The 15,125-nt window shown below is 39.0% G+C and overlaps 1 protein-coding gene across 1 annotated transcript; it reads right to left on the bottom strand.

Annotated features, from left to right (window-relative positions):
* Window positions 1-11,634: 11,634 nt before the first annotated feature.
* LOC111580613 (ras-related protein Rab-17-like) lies at window positions 11,635-15,023 on the bottom strand. The gene is made up of 5 exons (XM_023288435.3): window positions 14,656-15,023; window positions 12,777-12,928; window positions 12,556-12,681; window positions 12,346-12,439; window positions 11,635-11,892 (listed from the first exon to the last, which is right to left on the bottom strand). The coding sequence occupies exons 1-5, from the start codon at window positions 14,834-14,836 to the stop codon at window positions 11,762-11,764; spliced, it is 684 nt and encodes a 227-aa protein (XP_023144203.2). The 5' UTR covers window positions 14,837-15,023; the 3' UTR covers window positions 11,635-11,761.
* Between the last annotated feature and the right edge of the window lie 102 nt (window positions 15,024-15,125).

Here is a 15,125-nt window from a genome sequence, read left to right as displayed (position 1 = left end):
TTGTCAAATATATAGTTGAAAGCAAAAATGAGGCGCCGCTGGGTGAACTACATATTTAGTTGATTTTTCACATGAAAATAATACAAGCACTGCAGTAAACAGACATTAGATGAGCCTTTCTTTAAATGTTAAAGCATTTTTATTTTTTATTTCATGAACATGAAAAACAAATTGCGGTAAGAACAAATGTTAAACAGTAAGTGAGTTAGTGTCGGCCTGTTGGCACACGTCACAGCCTGAGCAGTTTTTGTTGGAAACTAAAAGCATCTCTATAAAGTTGGGGGTTTTCTGCCTCGCTTCCATGCAGATCAGTTTGGGTTCTGACATATTTTATGTCTGTCTTGCACACACCACATGTTTAAAATCCCCTCACAGATTTCCAAAAAATGCCTTTCCAAAAGCTTCTCCTTGTTTTTCTTGAAGTAGTTCACAGTTCAAGTCTGCTTTGAATCACTGTCTGCAGTATAAGACACTTTTTTTGACTGACTGTAGGACATTTGCATCCAGAAGTTTATGATATTCAGTAAAAATTTTCTCTCTATCCGTGTTATGTGTCCTGTGGCCCTGACTGCCCCACAGCCTCAAAGCAGAATATTTCCATCTCTATGCTGGCAGACAGGGCTATCACTAATCTGGACATTATTAACTCAGTGATTAAATTAGTTTGGTCCATAAAATGATGAACGCCCATCCATGTTCCTCAAAGCTGAAGCTGATGTCCTTAAATGTCTTATTTTGTCCACAGTCTAAAGATATTCATTTTACTGCCCCATCCATCCATTCATCATCTATACATTGCTTAGTCCTCATTAGGGTCTCAGGGGGGCTGGAGTCTATTCCAGCTGACTTAGGGTGAAGGCAGGGGGCACCCTGGACAGGTCACCAGTCTATCACAGAGCTACACAAACAATCACACTTGCATTCACACTTACAGACGATTAGAGTTACCAATTAACCTCAGCATGCTTTTGGACTGTGGGAGGAAGCCGGAGAACCTGGAGAAAACCCACACATGCACAAGGAGAACATGCAAATTCCATGCAGAAAGATCCTGGGATGGCCGGGAAGCGAACCAGGTAACTTCTAGCTGTAATGTGAAAGTGCTAACCACCAAGTTACTGTGCAGCCCCAGTTTACTGTCAGAGAGAAATAAAGAAACCAGAAAATATTCTCATTTAGGAAGTTGAAATCCGAATACATATATACTTTTTGCTTCAAAATTACTCAAACCAAGTAAACAACTTTAAAATAAAAAGTTGTCATTTATCAGTTGACACATAAATCAATATATTGTTGCAACTCAGCTGTAAAAGTGCTCTTTTCAGCAAATAATTCTCCTTTACTTCTCCAAACACACCAAACAGTTGAATCTCAGTATTGGCCCACAGCGCTTGCTTCCTAAAGGACTCAGGCTTGCACACGTGGACAAAATTGTTGGTACCTCTCGGTTAATGAAATAAAAACCTACAATGGTCACAGAAATAATTTGAACCCGAAAGAAAACTGTTTAAGGCCTGTTTCATGAGTTTATTTTTTTAAAAATCATTCTGTTAAACCACGGTTCAAAAGCAAAGTCAGATTTTCATTGGTTAATTTTTATAGAATTTTTATTTATTATTACTTTTGTCAGATTCATATTATTTCTGTGACCGTTGTGGGTTTTTCTTTCATTAACCGAGGGGTACCAATAATTTCGTCCATGTGTGCATGCAGGTGTTGCTCTGCATCCTTTACAAACTGACTTTAGTGATGAGGAGGCAGGTTGTGTTTACGTCCATGTAAACCCTATTTGGGCTTCTCTGCTGCACAGTGAAACAGTATATCACCACTCCTGTGTCATCTAATTCTTCCTTTAGCTCCGGTGCAGCTGGATTTCCCTTTGCCTTTCTGCCCTGAAGATTTTTAAACAGTTTACTTGACCCTCTAGGCCTTTTTTTTGAGACAGAGAATGGACTAAGCTCTGTAAAAGTTAGCAACTTACAGCTCTTAATGAAAATTCCTAACCTGTCTTACCATTTCTCAAAAGACACTTAAAGCCCAAGGAGTTACTGAAATCCTGGGACTTTGCAGGTATACTAGGCAGGACCCAGTTTCATTTTTGAATAGAAATGAACAGGGCAATAACATCTAAAGAAAAAAAACATTTTAATGTCTCTTTGCTGCAGAGGTTGTGATTCTTTTCATTCCAAAAGTCAACCAGACAGCAGATTTAAAGTACCAAAGCCATGCATACAAGTGTACTGTTATAGCAGATGACATAGAATATTAGATGGCAAACTAAAGGCAGACTTGCAAGTGGAGAAAAAGAAATGTTGATGCTTATCACAGGCACAAAGGGCCAAAGTCATGGACTGTTACTGAATTAGTCATGGAACTATCTGTGGAACTATGTTCTGTCTTATCTTTAGTGATTGTTTGAGATCACATTGTACTCACTATACAGAGAAATGAACCACCAGAGTGACACCACGTCAGCAATTCATCTTGCCTCACTGAATCACTTTTCAGGTTGTTTGAAGTTGTTATTAAATTATTAGTTTCTATTTCTTCTGTTAATGCATTTTCCCATACTCATATTAAGTTATGTTCCATCAAAACTGTCACGTTTTTCCTGTTTGAACCAATGACGTAGTTATTAATTTAACATCAAACGGCAGCCTCTGTAGCAAATCGGCATCATCTCACCATAACCTCAACAAATCATGCTTTTGTTGTTGACTGAGTACCAGATGTTTATTATAACATTTATACACCACTTGCCTGTTATGGCAACAGAACAGTGTTTTGGCCGCTTTAATCCACAGGAAGGATTTCATTTGTGCGCAATGGAAAGATACTTGGGCTGCACAGTGATGTAGTGGTTAGCACTTTCGCCTTGCAGTGAGAAGATCCCTGGTTCGCGTCCCGGCTTTCCCGGGATCTTTCTGCATGGAGTTTGCATGTTCTCCCTGTGCATGCGTGGGTTTTCTCCGGGTACTCCGGCTTCCTCCCACAGTCCAAAAATATGCTGAGGTTAATTGATCATTCTAAATTGCCTGTAGGTGTGAATGTGAGAGTGATTGTTTGTCTCTGTATGTAGCCCTGCGACAGACTGGCGACCTGTCTAGGGTGTCCCCTGCCTTCGCCCGAGTCAGCTGGGATAGACTCCACCCCCCCTGCAACCCTAATGAGGATTAAGCGGTGTATAGATAATGGATGGATGGATGGAAAGATACTTTCAAGGTCCAACATTTAAGATGTTAGGACATGAGGTATTTCAAGAAGACCAATCCACAGTGTTTCAGTTCATTTCAGTGTTACTTATATAGCACAGACTCATAACATAAGTTATCTGAAGAAGCTTTACAAAGAAAGATAACCAACTAATCCAATGATTCAAGTAGAAATATACATTTCCATATTCACAACATGCACCAGACTGACATATAATTGTTCTTTTGCCCATGGTAAATTTATGGAAACTTCAGGTAAGCTTGGTGTGTTGCAGAATCAACGCAGCAGTGGAAACCCTTAACCTTTAGATGCACGAGTGACTGGACCCTACACTCTTCCATAAGTGGGTCAAAAATGACCCGTATAAGAATCAATGAGTTTTTATGCCATTTTTGCCATTTTGGTTAGGAATAATAGTTTGTATTATTGTTTGTATTATATTTTTATCCACATAACAATGATTTAATGTTTCAAATATATTTATTTTTCACTTCATAACTTATTTTGAGTATTTTGATAATTGAAAAAGAAGAATATTACATAGAACAGCAATAGAAAAATGTCAACATCCATTTTGTAGACATTTTTCCACCAGCTGTTACTAATCTTGGTCCCTCCAAGTTTGTGCGCTGCATCACTTCTTGTATGATATTATCACTGATAAAGAGCTTCGGGTATTAATACAAATATTACAATTTCTTTAAAAGTATAAAATATAACTTGAAAATATAAATGAAATGCTATCAAAAACATGTTTTTTGAGAAATAGCTGGAAAATGAAATGATAACAACTTTTCATTACAAAGATATTGCAAAAACCAGGTCACTTTTAACCCACTTATGTATCTAAGGGTTAAAATTGCAATATACTGCCGATTATCTTCATTGCTGCATGTAACTGATCCCTAAATACAGAATACCACTCTGGATCACTGTTTATATCAACTTGAATCTTATCATCATAAGTCTTGTGTACATATATAGTACATATTCCTCCAGAGAGGTAGGTGACATCAGCATATCAGCGCATGGCTGCCCCTCCTGCCAGGGTATAAAGACATGCAGAAACAATAAGCTGAAATCGTCACCCACAGACCAGAACCTCAGGAGTGTATCCTCCTTGTATCACAGGTGAGACACCACCGTGTTTGATCTTTTATTCTCGTTTCAGTTAATAATTGCTTTTATCCCATCACTGGGATGTATACCATGTTGTCATTTCACCCAGAGGAGGACTGACCGACCAAGTCATTGTTCCTGCACCTGTTCAGCTCTTTTGACTTTTACCTGGAGACGGTGAATCAACCAGCGAAGTTTGGTTCTGCAGCTCAACCGTCCCTCAGGCAACGGTAAGTCCTCATATCTGTTCAACATCTCAGTGATGCTTCTCAGTGAGCTGCAAAACCAGACTGAGTATTGTTTGGATCAGGAATAATACAACCATTTAATGAAGACAGAGTAGAGCCAGAAATTCAGTTTAAACAGTCTGCAGAGAAATAAACCCATACTGAGAGCTGATACATCAAAAACAATATTAAAAGAGTGACGCAAAGTGATGATTACATTCTGTGCTTTCTGCTTTGACCCTGATCCTTATTCAGTCTTTCAACCAACACATTCTCTGGCATTCATTCTGAGGCCATCACTCCAGCAATGGGGTGTAAATTACACTTTATTGGAATGACTCTAAAGTCAGCTGTGGAAATGTTCTTAAATTCTCCTTCATCTAAAGAGTTCAGATCAATCTGGAAACGGCATTTTCTGTGTTGCCTCTAATGGTTCTGTGTATCATTTGCAAATTGGCACATCCACCCAGCATGACATTATGCTGCGTTTAAATATGACTGATCTTATGTTGTTTTTTTGCGTTCCAGATCGAGTTGCAATGAGACTGTGTGCAGTGCTCTGTGCTGTCTTGCTGTTGCTGAGTCAAGCTCTAAGTGGATCACAAGCAGCTGGTTCCATGATTATCAAAAGTAAGGGATTCCGTAACTACCCATTTATATGGGCATTCGAAGTATCCAAAAATAAAATCAAAAAATAGCATTTCTAAACAGTATATAAAGCATTCATCAAGGGGTTACAACACACTCTGATATTGTTGGAGGCAGATGTAAGGATATATGTACAGTATTTATTAACATATTCTTTCAAGACACATTTATGTTATTACAAATGCTTGTTGCATTGTCAGTATGTGTTTATATAGTAACCACAACTGACAATTATTTTATATGCGCGTACAAATAATGTTATCATGAGCTCTTATAAACCTTTAACTGAATGTTTAGTTACTGCTTATAGATGCAAAATTACTAGTAAATACAGTAAATACAAAATGTAGACTGGGAAATAATGCAATGCATTTTTTAAACTCACGGTGTTGGCCATTCTCAGAACTTAATCTGCCCTGTTCTGGTCTTCATAGACAGATGAAGTCGTAATGATAAAAATATTGTTACAACCTGAACAGTTTAAACAGATTTAAAAACACATAGACTTTGAGAAAAGAACTTTTTGAAACACAACCTGATCTGCATTTAATTCTACCATCGTTTGTTGTTTAAGCAAAATGAAATCACATTTAATAAGTGAAATTATTTGTTTACCCGTTTACCCAACTCTTTCATCATTATATATTATGTCTGTATATTTGCATGTCTCCTTTGTCTTTTCTTCCTTTTAAATTTTGAGCATCTTGTGCCTCCATACAGTTAACCCTGTCCTTTCTAATTTCAAAGCAACAGTCAGGATAATGGGGATAGCTTTATTTTTGTGTTTTGAATGCACTTCAGTAATAGTTTCATTCACCTGGAAAGTTTATACAGAGGAAGCTGAAATGTCAGACATCTCAAACCCTGAAAATTAAAGCAAAACTATCTGTATGCCTAGATATTATTAGATGTAAATGACAAAAGATTTTTCTAAATAACCCTTTCTGGACAAGACTCAGTTACTTGTTTAAAGTTCGCTGTCACTGTGAGGCAACATGGAACATGATCCAAGGGTTAAATAATTATTTTGGACTGTTAGAGTTGGTGGGTTAGGAGACTTATGATATTTGAATCAAGCTGTGTTTGCTTTACGTGTTGTTTTTTCCTCTGTGTTGCTCAGATCCTGACATTGATGCCTCCTGGTATACAGGCAGAGGAATCAGACCAGTTGGGAGATTCGGCCGTAAAGTTCCAAGGAGATATAAGCGTCTGGGTTTCATCACAGCCAGAGTTTACAGACCAAGAGCTGGCAGCAATGTTTGGATCCCACAGTGAAAAATGGTGCTTATGATTCAATATCTACTGTGTTTTCATTGGTCAGTGTTCAGTGTGGAGTTACGTTAGAGATTTGGACTTAGATTTAATAGCTATCAAACATTGCGTGAGTTATTTTCTGTAAACTTTTTATAAATGATTTCTGCTGTTTTCTTTACAAGAGTTTAGTGAGTTGAAATATGGGTGTTTTAAAGACTTCAGGCAGAGAGGTAATAAAAATATTTTAACGATATGTGGCAATCAAAATGTGAAAATCCATGAAAACCTGTCAACTTGTACTTTAGAAAGTCCTGGAAAGGGCTTTATATGGAGGCAAACTACATGAATGAACAGCATGAAATAATAAAGCAGAATTCAATGTCAAATGGTGTTTTGTTTGATTTAAGGTCAAAGCCTGACAGGATGTTGCAAGAGGTAAAGCATTTCTGTTCTGTTCTGTTTGGTTCCAGTTTGTTGCAGGTGTGATGCAGCACTGGACTGTAAACTGTGTGTGTTTTAGGCTGGCTGCATGTGTCGCTCCAGTGACAGTAGCCTATCAACCACATGTGGTGAAAAAGTTCAAAACTTTAAAGTTAAAATGTTCAGACTCTTTGAACTGCCATTAAAAGAAGGCAGCATAAACAATTCTGTATCTGTAACTGCAGACCAATCTCCAACCTGCCTTTTCCGGCAAAATTTTTTTGGAAAACCTGTTTTAAACAGCTGAATTATTTCCTCTGTCTGTGTTTGGTAAACTCCAGTCTGGCTTCAGGCCCCAGCACAGGACAGAAACCATTCTGATTCATGGATGACCTCAGAATGAACATTGAAGAGAAAAAGCTTTCTGTGCTTGTCCTGTTAGATCTCAATGCTGCTTTCAGTACTATAGCTCATACTCTGCTGAACACACTTGAAGTCACACATCTTTTGGTCATGGATGACCAATCATCCAATTAAAAACACCTGTAATAAATTCTTTTCTGTCTGTATATTACCACTCAGCAATATTATTAGCTGAAAGGGGGGCATATCTATTTCAATAACTATGCAGATAATACCTGGATATATAGCTCTGTAAGCTAAGATTATAGCTGTTCTACCAATAGCTTCATTTCTTGCAATCATGACATAAGTCAGTGGACGACTCAGAAGTTTTTACTGTTAAATCCACATAAAACTGAAATTGTAGTTATGGGCACAAACCTGCCTAAGGAAAACTGTCTGGCCAGCTAAAATTATTGACACTAAAAAATCAGAAACAGTGACGTTGTCATTGACTCTGACCTTAATTATGAATGCCTCGTTAGAAATGCGACTAAAACATTCTTCTATCATTTAACGAATATTGTCAGAGTGAGACTGTTAAGACATGCTTTTATATCCAGTATCTAGTCAGTTACAGCTCATACAGAATGCAGCAGCATGTGTTCTGATGAAAACCAGGCAGACAGTCCTTATTACTTCAGTCTTAAAGGTCCAATAACATTCCTTTTTTCAGTAAATGAATGGAAGTCTGGGGTGTCGTCAAAATGTGTCTTTCAATTTTTCAACATAACAAACTGCAGTTTTCTTGGAGTTAAAGGCATCACCTTCTCTCCTCTAAACATATTTCTGTTCATTGTGGGCAAAGATTTTGTTTCATCTGACAATAGAACTTTCGTCCAGAAGGTCTTTTCTCTTCCATATGATCAGCAGCAGACTTCAGTTGAGCTGAAAGGTGCCATTTCTAGAGGTAGGGCTTCCTCCTTGCATGGCAGCCTCTCAGTCCATGGTGATGTAAAACACGCTTGGCTGTGGACACTCACACCTTTGTTCCAGCAGCTTCTACTTCATTGAAGACCTGCTTTTTGGTGATTCTTGCTTGACTCTTGACTGTCTCACAGCAGAAGGTAATGCTTTGTATTATTGGGGTCTGCAGCTGCTTTGAAATGACTACAAGTGACTTTTCTGACATGTTCAAGTCAATGATTTGCTTTTTCATATCTGTACTGAGATCTTTAGATTTTCCACTTCTAGTGTGTATCAAATGGGTTCTGTTCAAATTAACTTCTTCTCACGAGAAGTTAAAAGGTCATACCACTGAGAGAATTTTATTAGCATAACTTTTTACATCATCAAAATTGATAATTCAAGTTGCTGTATGAATATTTTTGACCCAGCAGATTTTTTCACATTTCCAGAAGAATTCTAATAAATCTATGAATGAACCAAAATCGTGTTTCAAGTATTTCATCATAAATAAAGTTATAGGAGTCGTCATTGGAAACTCAAACCTTTGCAAGTGTATGTAAACTTTTGTTTACAACTGTATATGGCTGCAAGGTCCTTTAGATCCTCTGAAACCTCCTACACACTGGACTTTTAACACCCATGGTACAGTTATTCTTGAAGCAATTCTTTCTAGTTGCGTGGTAATTCACACAGTCACTTTGTGCAACTTCATGTGTTATTTCAATGCAACATTTCGTAACCTTTATGTATAAAACAACTTTTCAATTAAATACAATCAAGAATTAAGCATTAGTCAACTTTTGCCATCTTTCAGATAATTCAAAGACTCCAGTTGTTTATCTTCACTTGACTGATATTTAGAGATGAATAGTTCAAACTGGAGAAATAATCATTGGGATCACTCGTTAGTTTGCAAGACATCTGCAAAATCTGACAAAAGAAACTCTGAGAGAAAGATTTATACACTCATAATGGAAATCAGTTCATCCGTATTTTATTTTTACTGCATCATCTGCTCAGTGTGAGGTGTTTCTTTGTTTCTGTGAGGATTCCAAACCAAAGGGGGCCAGCAGTCCCTCTGGCCCAAAGGAAGATTGGCTTCAATCAGCCTAATAAAGCCTCATTTCAGCAACGATTTATCATGTAAGATCTCAGCAATGTTTTAAATCCCTAAGCATCAAGAAGTCTGCACATCCTGCAGAGAAAGTGGTCTTTATGGAGAAAGCAAGGGAGAATATTGTGAAAAGAGCCTGTGACTGACTGCAGGGGAGAACGGTTGCTTTGCGCTGTATGGGGGCTACAGCTGTCAATACAAACATACATTTTTCATCCACTGCCAGGGGAGTCTTTTACATTTTTATTGCATTATTTATGATGGCCTTGTCTTGTAAAGTTTGGGCCAATGCACAGCATTTACCAATCATTATGCCAGGACAGAGCATACCCAGAAAATTTCTGGTGACTTTGTGTTAAAGCAACATTACGCAACTGACTTACTATAAGGAGAATGACTCTGTTCTGGCACAGTCAGCTTGGTTGTGTAACACTTCACAATACTTTGTTGCACACCACTAGCTTTGAAGCTTAAGCCAGCTATAAGCCAGCTCTGTGTTTCTGGCACAGATATTACCCTAATTCTAATTACCGCCCAGTGTAAAATGGAAAAAAAAGAAGAAGAGTTGTCATTACACGGCAGAAGCTAAGAGATCAAAGAGGAATTTGACCACAGAAGCTAAGACGAGAAAAGAAAGACTTAGCATGTGCTTCACTGCTTGTGTAGAATAATGTGGAATTTGCCATTGCAGTCGTGCATTTCACACAATATTCTCCTCCTCTTCCACTATCTGCATGTTACTGTTACAGGAAGCAACAACATTTTCTGAGCAGCAACCTACATCATGTAGTAAGGCAGGCCTGCTTGGTTCTCTCAGTGAGTTAGCCATTTTACTGATGATGCTCATTAGCCAAATGTCTGCATGCAGCCCAAAATTTGTGACCATCCTATTGTCCACATTGACTGTGCATGTGTCAGTAAAACAAATGGTGCTCCAGACAAATACTTGTTACAAGGACAGACTGAACACAGAGATTCTTCTTCAGCCATACCTCTGTAATTCATCAAATAGTCGCTGCCAAACTTGAGAGGTGCTATGGTTTGTTGCTTCATGCTTTCCATCGATAGTGTTCAAATACAGCAACACGTTCTAAATTCTTCGTAAAGCCTGTGCTATGTTGGCCCACTGTGTTCGGCACACCTCAGGAATAATAACGGACATGGTTCCATCAATAACAAACTGCTATAATGTGAAAAAAGTACACACACAAGTCACAGCCACACTTCCAGAAACATCCACGAGAACCTTGTGTGTTCTTCAGTGTTTGATATGAGGGGTAATGCAACCATCCTCTCAGCACACACTCTCAAAGTCTGCATCACACAACATATAGGGGTTGCAGAAGCCATGGATTGGCCTTTAAGCAGTCAGGATCTGGTCAACCTAGCTTAGCCTATGCAAGAGTTTATCAAATCCAAAAAATATATAATAATCCACAAAAGAAACTGTAAAACATCTCTTGGTTCACAAATGAATATTCTGTGTTACAGTGGGTCACAATTAAAAATGTAAAAACATGGTAAGAACATGCTGATTATTTCCCTGTTGCTTCAAGGTTTGTCCATTCTCAGGCTTCAAAGTAGCCTGATAATCAGAATGAATTCAGTTTTCATTTTGCTGAATTAAATTAGTTTGAATTATTGACCAATTCAGAGACATGCGGAACTGATATTTATCTTCTCATCCCAGTTTTGAGTTGAACTGAAGGTGTTTCTTTCACTGGTTAGTTAACCATTGAAGCCAAGACTGAGATCATGAGTGACACTTAGTCAAAACAATAAATATTTGATACTTCTAGAATTATTTAACTGTTTCCCCTTCGCTATGTCTGTGACTTGTATGCCTACATAAAATCTTTTCCAACTGCATAACAGTAAAAAGCAGCATCTTGCTGCAGAGTGTAAATCCAGAAAATCGTTCAGAATACTAAAATACTGTCCTTTATAATGGTGGAATTATTATATTAACAGGAGTCTCTAGAAACCTGGAGAACAACACTCATGTGAACTCTGCAAGGGGGATTGCCGTTTGAGCTTAATTGCATGCAAACAGCAGGCAAGCAGGAGAAACAGTGGAGGTAATTGGTAGCAGTTCAACATTTGGCAGGGACGACGGGGGTTTGCCTCCTGCTGGAGGCAGATCCCTATCCCACTGAGGAAAATCAGTACAAACAGTTTGAGACCATAAACAAATAAAAATGGATAGAGCTCTGTTGGGTTAAGCTATAAAAAAAACAGCCCACTATAGTGAACGTGGCAGTGCGTATCAGGACACATACCATGTGGTGTGCAGTGGTTAACAGGGACTCAAAAAGGCAGAAGCACAAATTCAGAATCCACAACTTTTTCATTGAATTATTTTGTTGTTGTTTTTATACACATTCCAGCTTTCAACTGATTAGGACACACAGAGAGAAACAAAAACAGGCAGCAATATAACTGACAGCCACATGGATTATGGCCCAACTTTGCAGCAGGATCCAAAAGGATTGAATCTGTTTTGATGACGCAGATTCACAAGTGCTGGCTCCTGCCACTCTGACAGACCTCCCTGCTGCGCTCCAATGCACTCGTTCACTCTGTGGGCTGATCCAGAGATGAATTACCAAAGACATCATACTCATAGCTGTATTACACAAGAGCATGCAGGCATTTTAAAGGCCGGGAGTTTGGGCTGTAAAAGAAAACTGGCATGCCAGACCTAAACTTAGACAGGATTTTATAGTTTTCAAATTGCCAGTTATGTTGTTTACATTGGCGGTGATGAAGTAGATCCTTTTACTTCTGTTGGTATCTACTGCTCTCTAGTGGCACATGAATTGCATTTCTTTGGATGTTGAACCTTGGTTCCCTGTCAGGCAGACACTCTTTTTAGATCATGCACAAATCAAGCCCTCCTTAAGAAGATTAGGACACCTTAACCCTAAAAGTCTACATTTTCAAGGATCATATTAGTGAAATTTGCTGTGCCAGTCTTGCAGAAGACCTCAAAAGTTGAACTCAGGTATGAAAGCCCCGGTGATATTTTCTGTAACTTACCTACAGCTAACAGCAGCTCATTGACTTGATCTCCTGACAGGGCTGAGGTCTCTGTGAAGAACAAGCCCCTGTCAGTGGCTAGACTCTGTCCCTCCTGTAGGATAAAAAAAAAGAAACCTGGGCCACTGATCAGGTCATACTGGAAGTGTGACACTACATATTAAGTAGCAATTAATTAAAACATATTAATGTTGCTTCTGGGGTCCATACCTTCGCTGACACTTGCCGATCCTTAGCTAGATCTGCCTTGTTGCCTACCAGCCAAATGACAGTAGATCCTGGAATGTATTGTTTCTCGAGCTCTTTGAGCCACACTTGAGCTCTGATAAACGTTTCCTGCAGTGACACAAGCAAAGGACACACAGTGGCATACACTAACCAAGAGGAGGTAAGACAAGTCATTTCCACTGCCAGGTGCATGAACCTTTTACCCTTTTGCTGATGTCATAGACCAAAAGTGCAGCGTGGGCTCCTCTGTAGTACAGTGGGGCGATGCTGTGGTATTTCTCCTGCCCTGCAGTGTCCCATATTTCAAATCGAAAAGTGACGTTGCTCAGATGCACGACCTGGGTCAGGTAGGCACCTGGAGGAGCAAACGCCAGAGAGGATTTATTTTCTCTCCAACAGGTTGTAGAAGAGGGTGGATTATATTTGTGTAGCAGGAGACCAGGACATGTGTATGAAAATGAAATACGTATTGGTGGTGTGGCCAGTTGCACATCACCAGAAAGTCACACTATGATGAAATTAAATTTAGTAAAATAAGTATTCATGACCAGAGTTAGATGAGAAGATAAACACTATCCAGACTTAACATTAAGCCCCTGTTGAACCCCATGGTTTCATTATTCAAAATTTAAATAATTAGCAGTTTTGTTATGATAGTAGATTCAACAAGCAGGTTGATCAGATGACAAAAATAAAGATAAAAAACTCAGTATTTTTCAGTGAATAATGATTGGTATTTATCTCTATGTAACTCCATCCATCCATCCATCCATCCATCCATCCATTTTCTATGCACCACTTAATCCTCATTAGCCCCTTGACACCGACCGTCACGAATTCGTATCATACCACTTTCACTCAGACTGCAGCCGAGATAGCATATGTATTCCCCGGTTTGTGCACATTCAGTACGTACCTCGGAAGATCCCAAGTCAGGACACAAACCAGGGATCTTCTAGCTGCAAGGTGATGGTGCTAACCACCTAGTCACTGTGCAGTCCTATATGTAACAATGTAATAATGGAGTGATTATTAGGAAAATCGTTTTGAGATCTGTTGTTACCTTGCAGCTCATGACATGACTGTGCTCAAAAAATATAGGAAACTTAATAAAACACAACTTTAAAACAAATCAGCACAGTACAAACTTAAAGAGACCATACCATCCAAAATCCATTTTTCCATTGTTTTTCATCATAAATACATGTCCCTAGTGTGTCCAGACACCAAAAGAAACACCATTCCCTTGTTTCCTGTCTTTCTTCATGGATCTGAAAGTGTCTCTCTGGATGAACCATCCGGGATTTCAGCCTGATACCTCTAAAACTGCAGAATGGAGGATGGAGGGCATGCCATTGCAGTTCAAATTTTGATTAATCAGGTTGTTGACCCAAGCAATATGGGGTACGGATAAGGATAAGGATAAGGATAAACTTTATTGATCCCACAGTGGGGAAAGTTCACCGAGTAGACCTTAGAGGTTTTGGGGCCCCTGTGCAAATGCCAACTTTGCCTGGTTGGTAATCTGACTTTGGATCCCACTCATGTCTGTGTATTATTTAGGCTAATTACTGCAATACACAGTTGACCTATTTCAGTACTGGGAAAAACAAAGCCAGTAAAACTCTGCCTAGTGGTTGGCTGACTCACTGGAGGTAGACTTTGGATATAAGGTTGCCATTGGATTTCTTCTCCCCTCTGCTATCTATACTGTTTTTAAAATCACTTTTTCCATAAGAAACAACAATCTCTGGTCATCCTTTAGCCAAAGGTATGGATTGTGCAGTGAGCCAGCCCTGTTAGTTTATTTCAGTTAATTCTCCATTTAAATGGCAGCTATGCCAGCTGTTCACCCTGTTTCCAGTCTTAATACTAAGCTAACCATCTCCTGCCTACAACTTCATATAATATACAGACAGTAGAGCTGCATCAATCTTCTCAGCTAAGTCTCTGCAAAATAAAGCAGAATGTCAAACTATTCCATCATGATAAATCAACTTAGAAAAACTTTTGAGCACCAATTAATGCTATAATATGACATTTAACCACAGCTGTCCACAGCTCAGAGTGTCATGAACTCACAGCCCACAGTAGGTGATGTACTTCCGAACTGTCTCTTGGAGAATCTCAAAGCCAGACTGGACTTTCCCACACCAGAGCTTCCCAGAAGTGCCATCTTAACCCTGAGGGTCTGCACTGGTCTCCTCAAAGTGTCATTGTGGTGCTGGGCTTCTCTTGGCACCCTTGGAAGACTTTCCCCCATTTAAAATTGTATTACCTCCAGAACCACAAGATAGCGCAGTGAACAAGGCATAAAAAGTCAAGCAAGGTCCTCAGTCCTGATCCAACTGTCTTTTTCCAGAAACTGCCCAGAGAAATGCTATCCGTCTTTGTTTGCTGTGTTTAAGACTCTGTGAATGTTCCAGCTTCGTTTTGAAAAGAAAAATAAAGCCAAAGTCCAGTCTCACCTTGTAAAGGCCAGAAACATCATTTTACTTCCTTGTGCACACCTACTATTGACCTATAAAAGCCAGTCACATGAAAGTAAACCA

Source organism: Amphiprion ocellaris, chromosome 11 (assembly GCF_022539595.1).
Source record: "Amphiprion ocellaris isolate individual 3 ecotype Okinawa chromosome 11, ASM2253959v1, whole genome shotgun sequence".
Classification (NCBI taxonomy): Eukaryota; Metazoa; Chordata; class Actinopteri; family Pomacentridae; genus Amphiprion; species Amphiprion ocellaris.
The sequence above is the reverse complement of the archived record's forward strand: the minus strand, read 5'-3'. Positions and strand labels throughout refer to the sequence as shown.

Excerpts from the sequence above, each read along its gene's own strand:
- LOC111580613 (XM_023288435.3), bottom strand. The coding sequence starts at position 14,836 with ATGGGGGAAAGTCTTCCAAGGGTGCCAAGAGAAGCCCAGCACCACAAT. Across the intron at positions 12,929-14,655 it reads TACATCACCTACTGTGGGCT|GTGCCTACCTGACCCAGGTC; the intron begins GTGAGTTCATGA and ends TTGCTCCTCCAG. Across the intron at positions 11,893-12,345 it reads TGAGCTGCTGTTAGCTGTAG|CCCACAGAGTGAACGAGTGC; the intron begins GTAAGTTACAGA and ends TCTCTGGATCAG.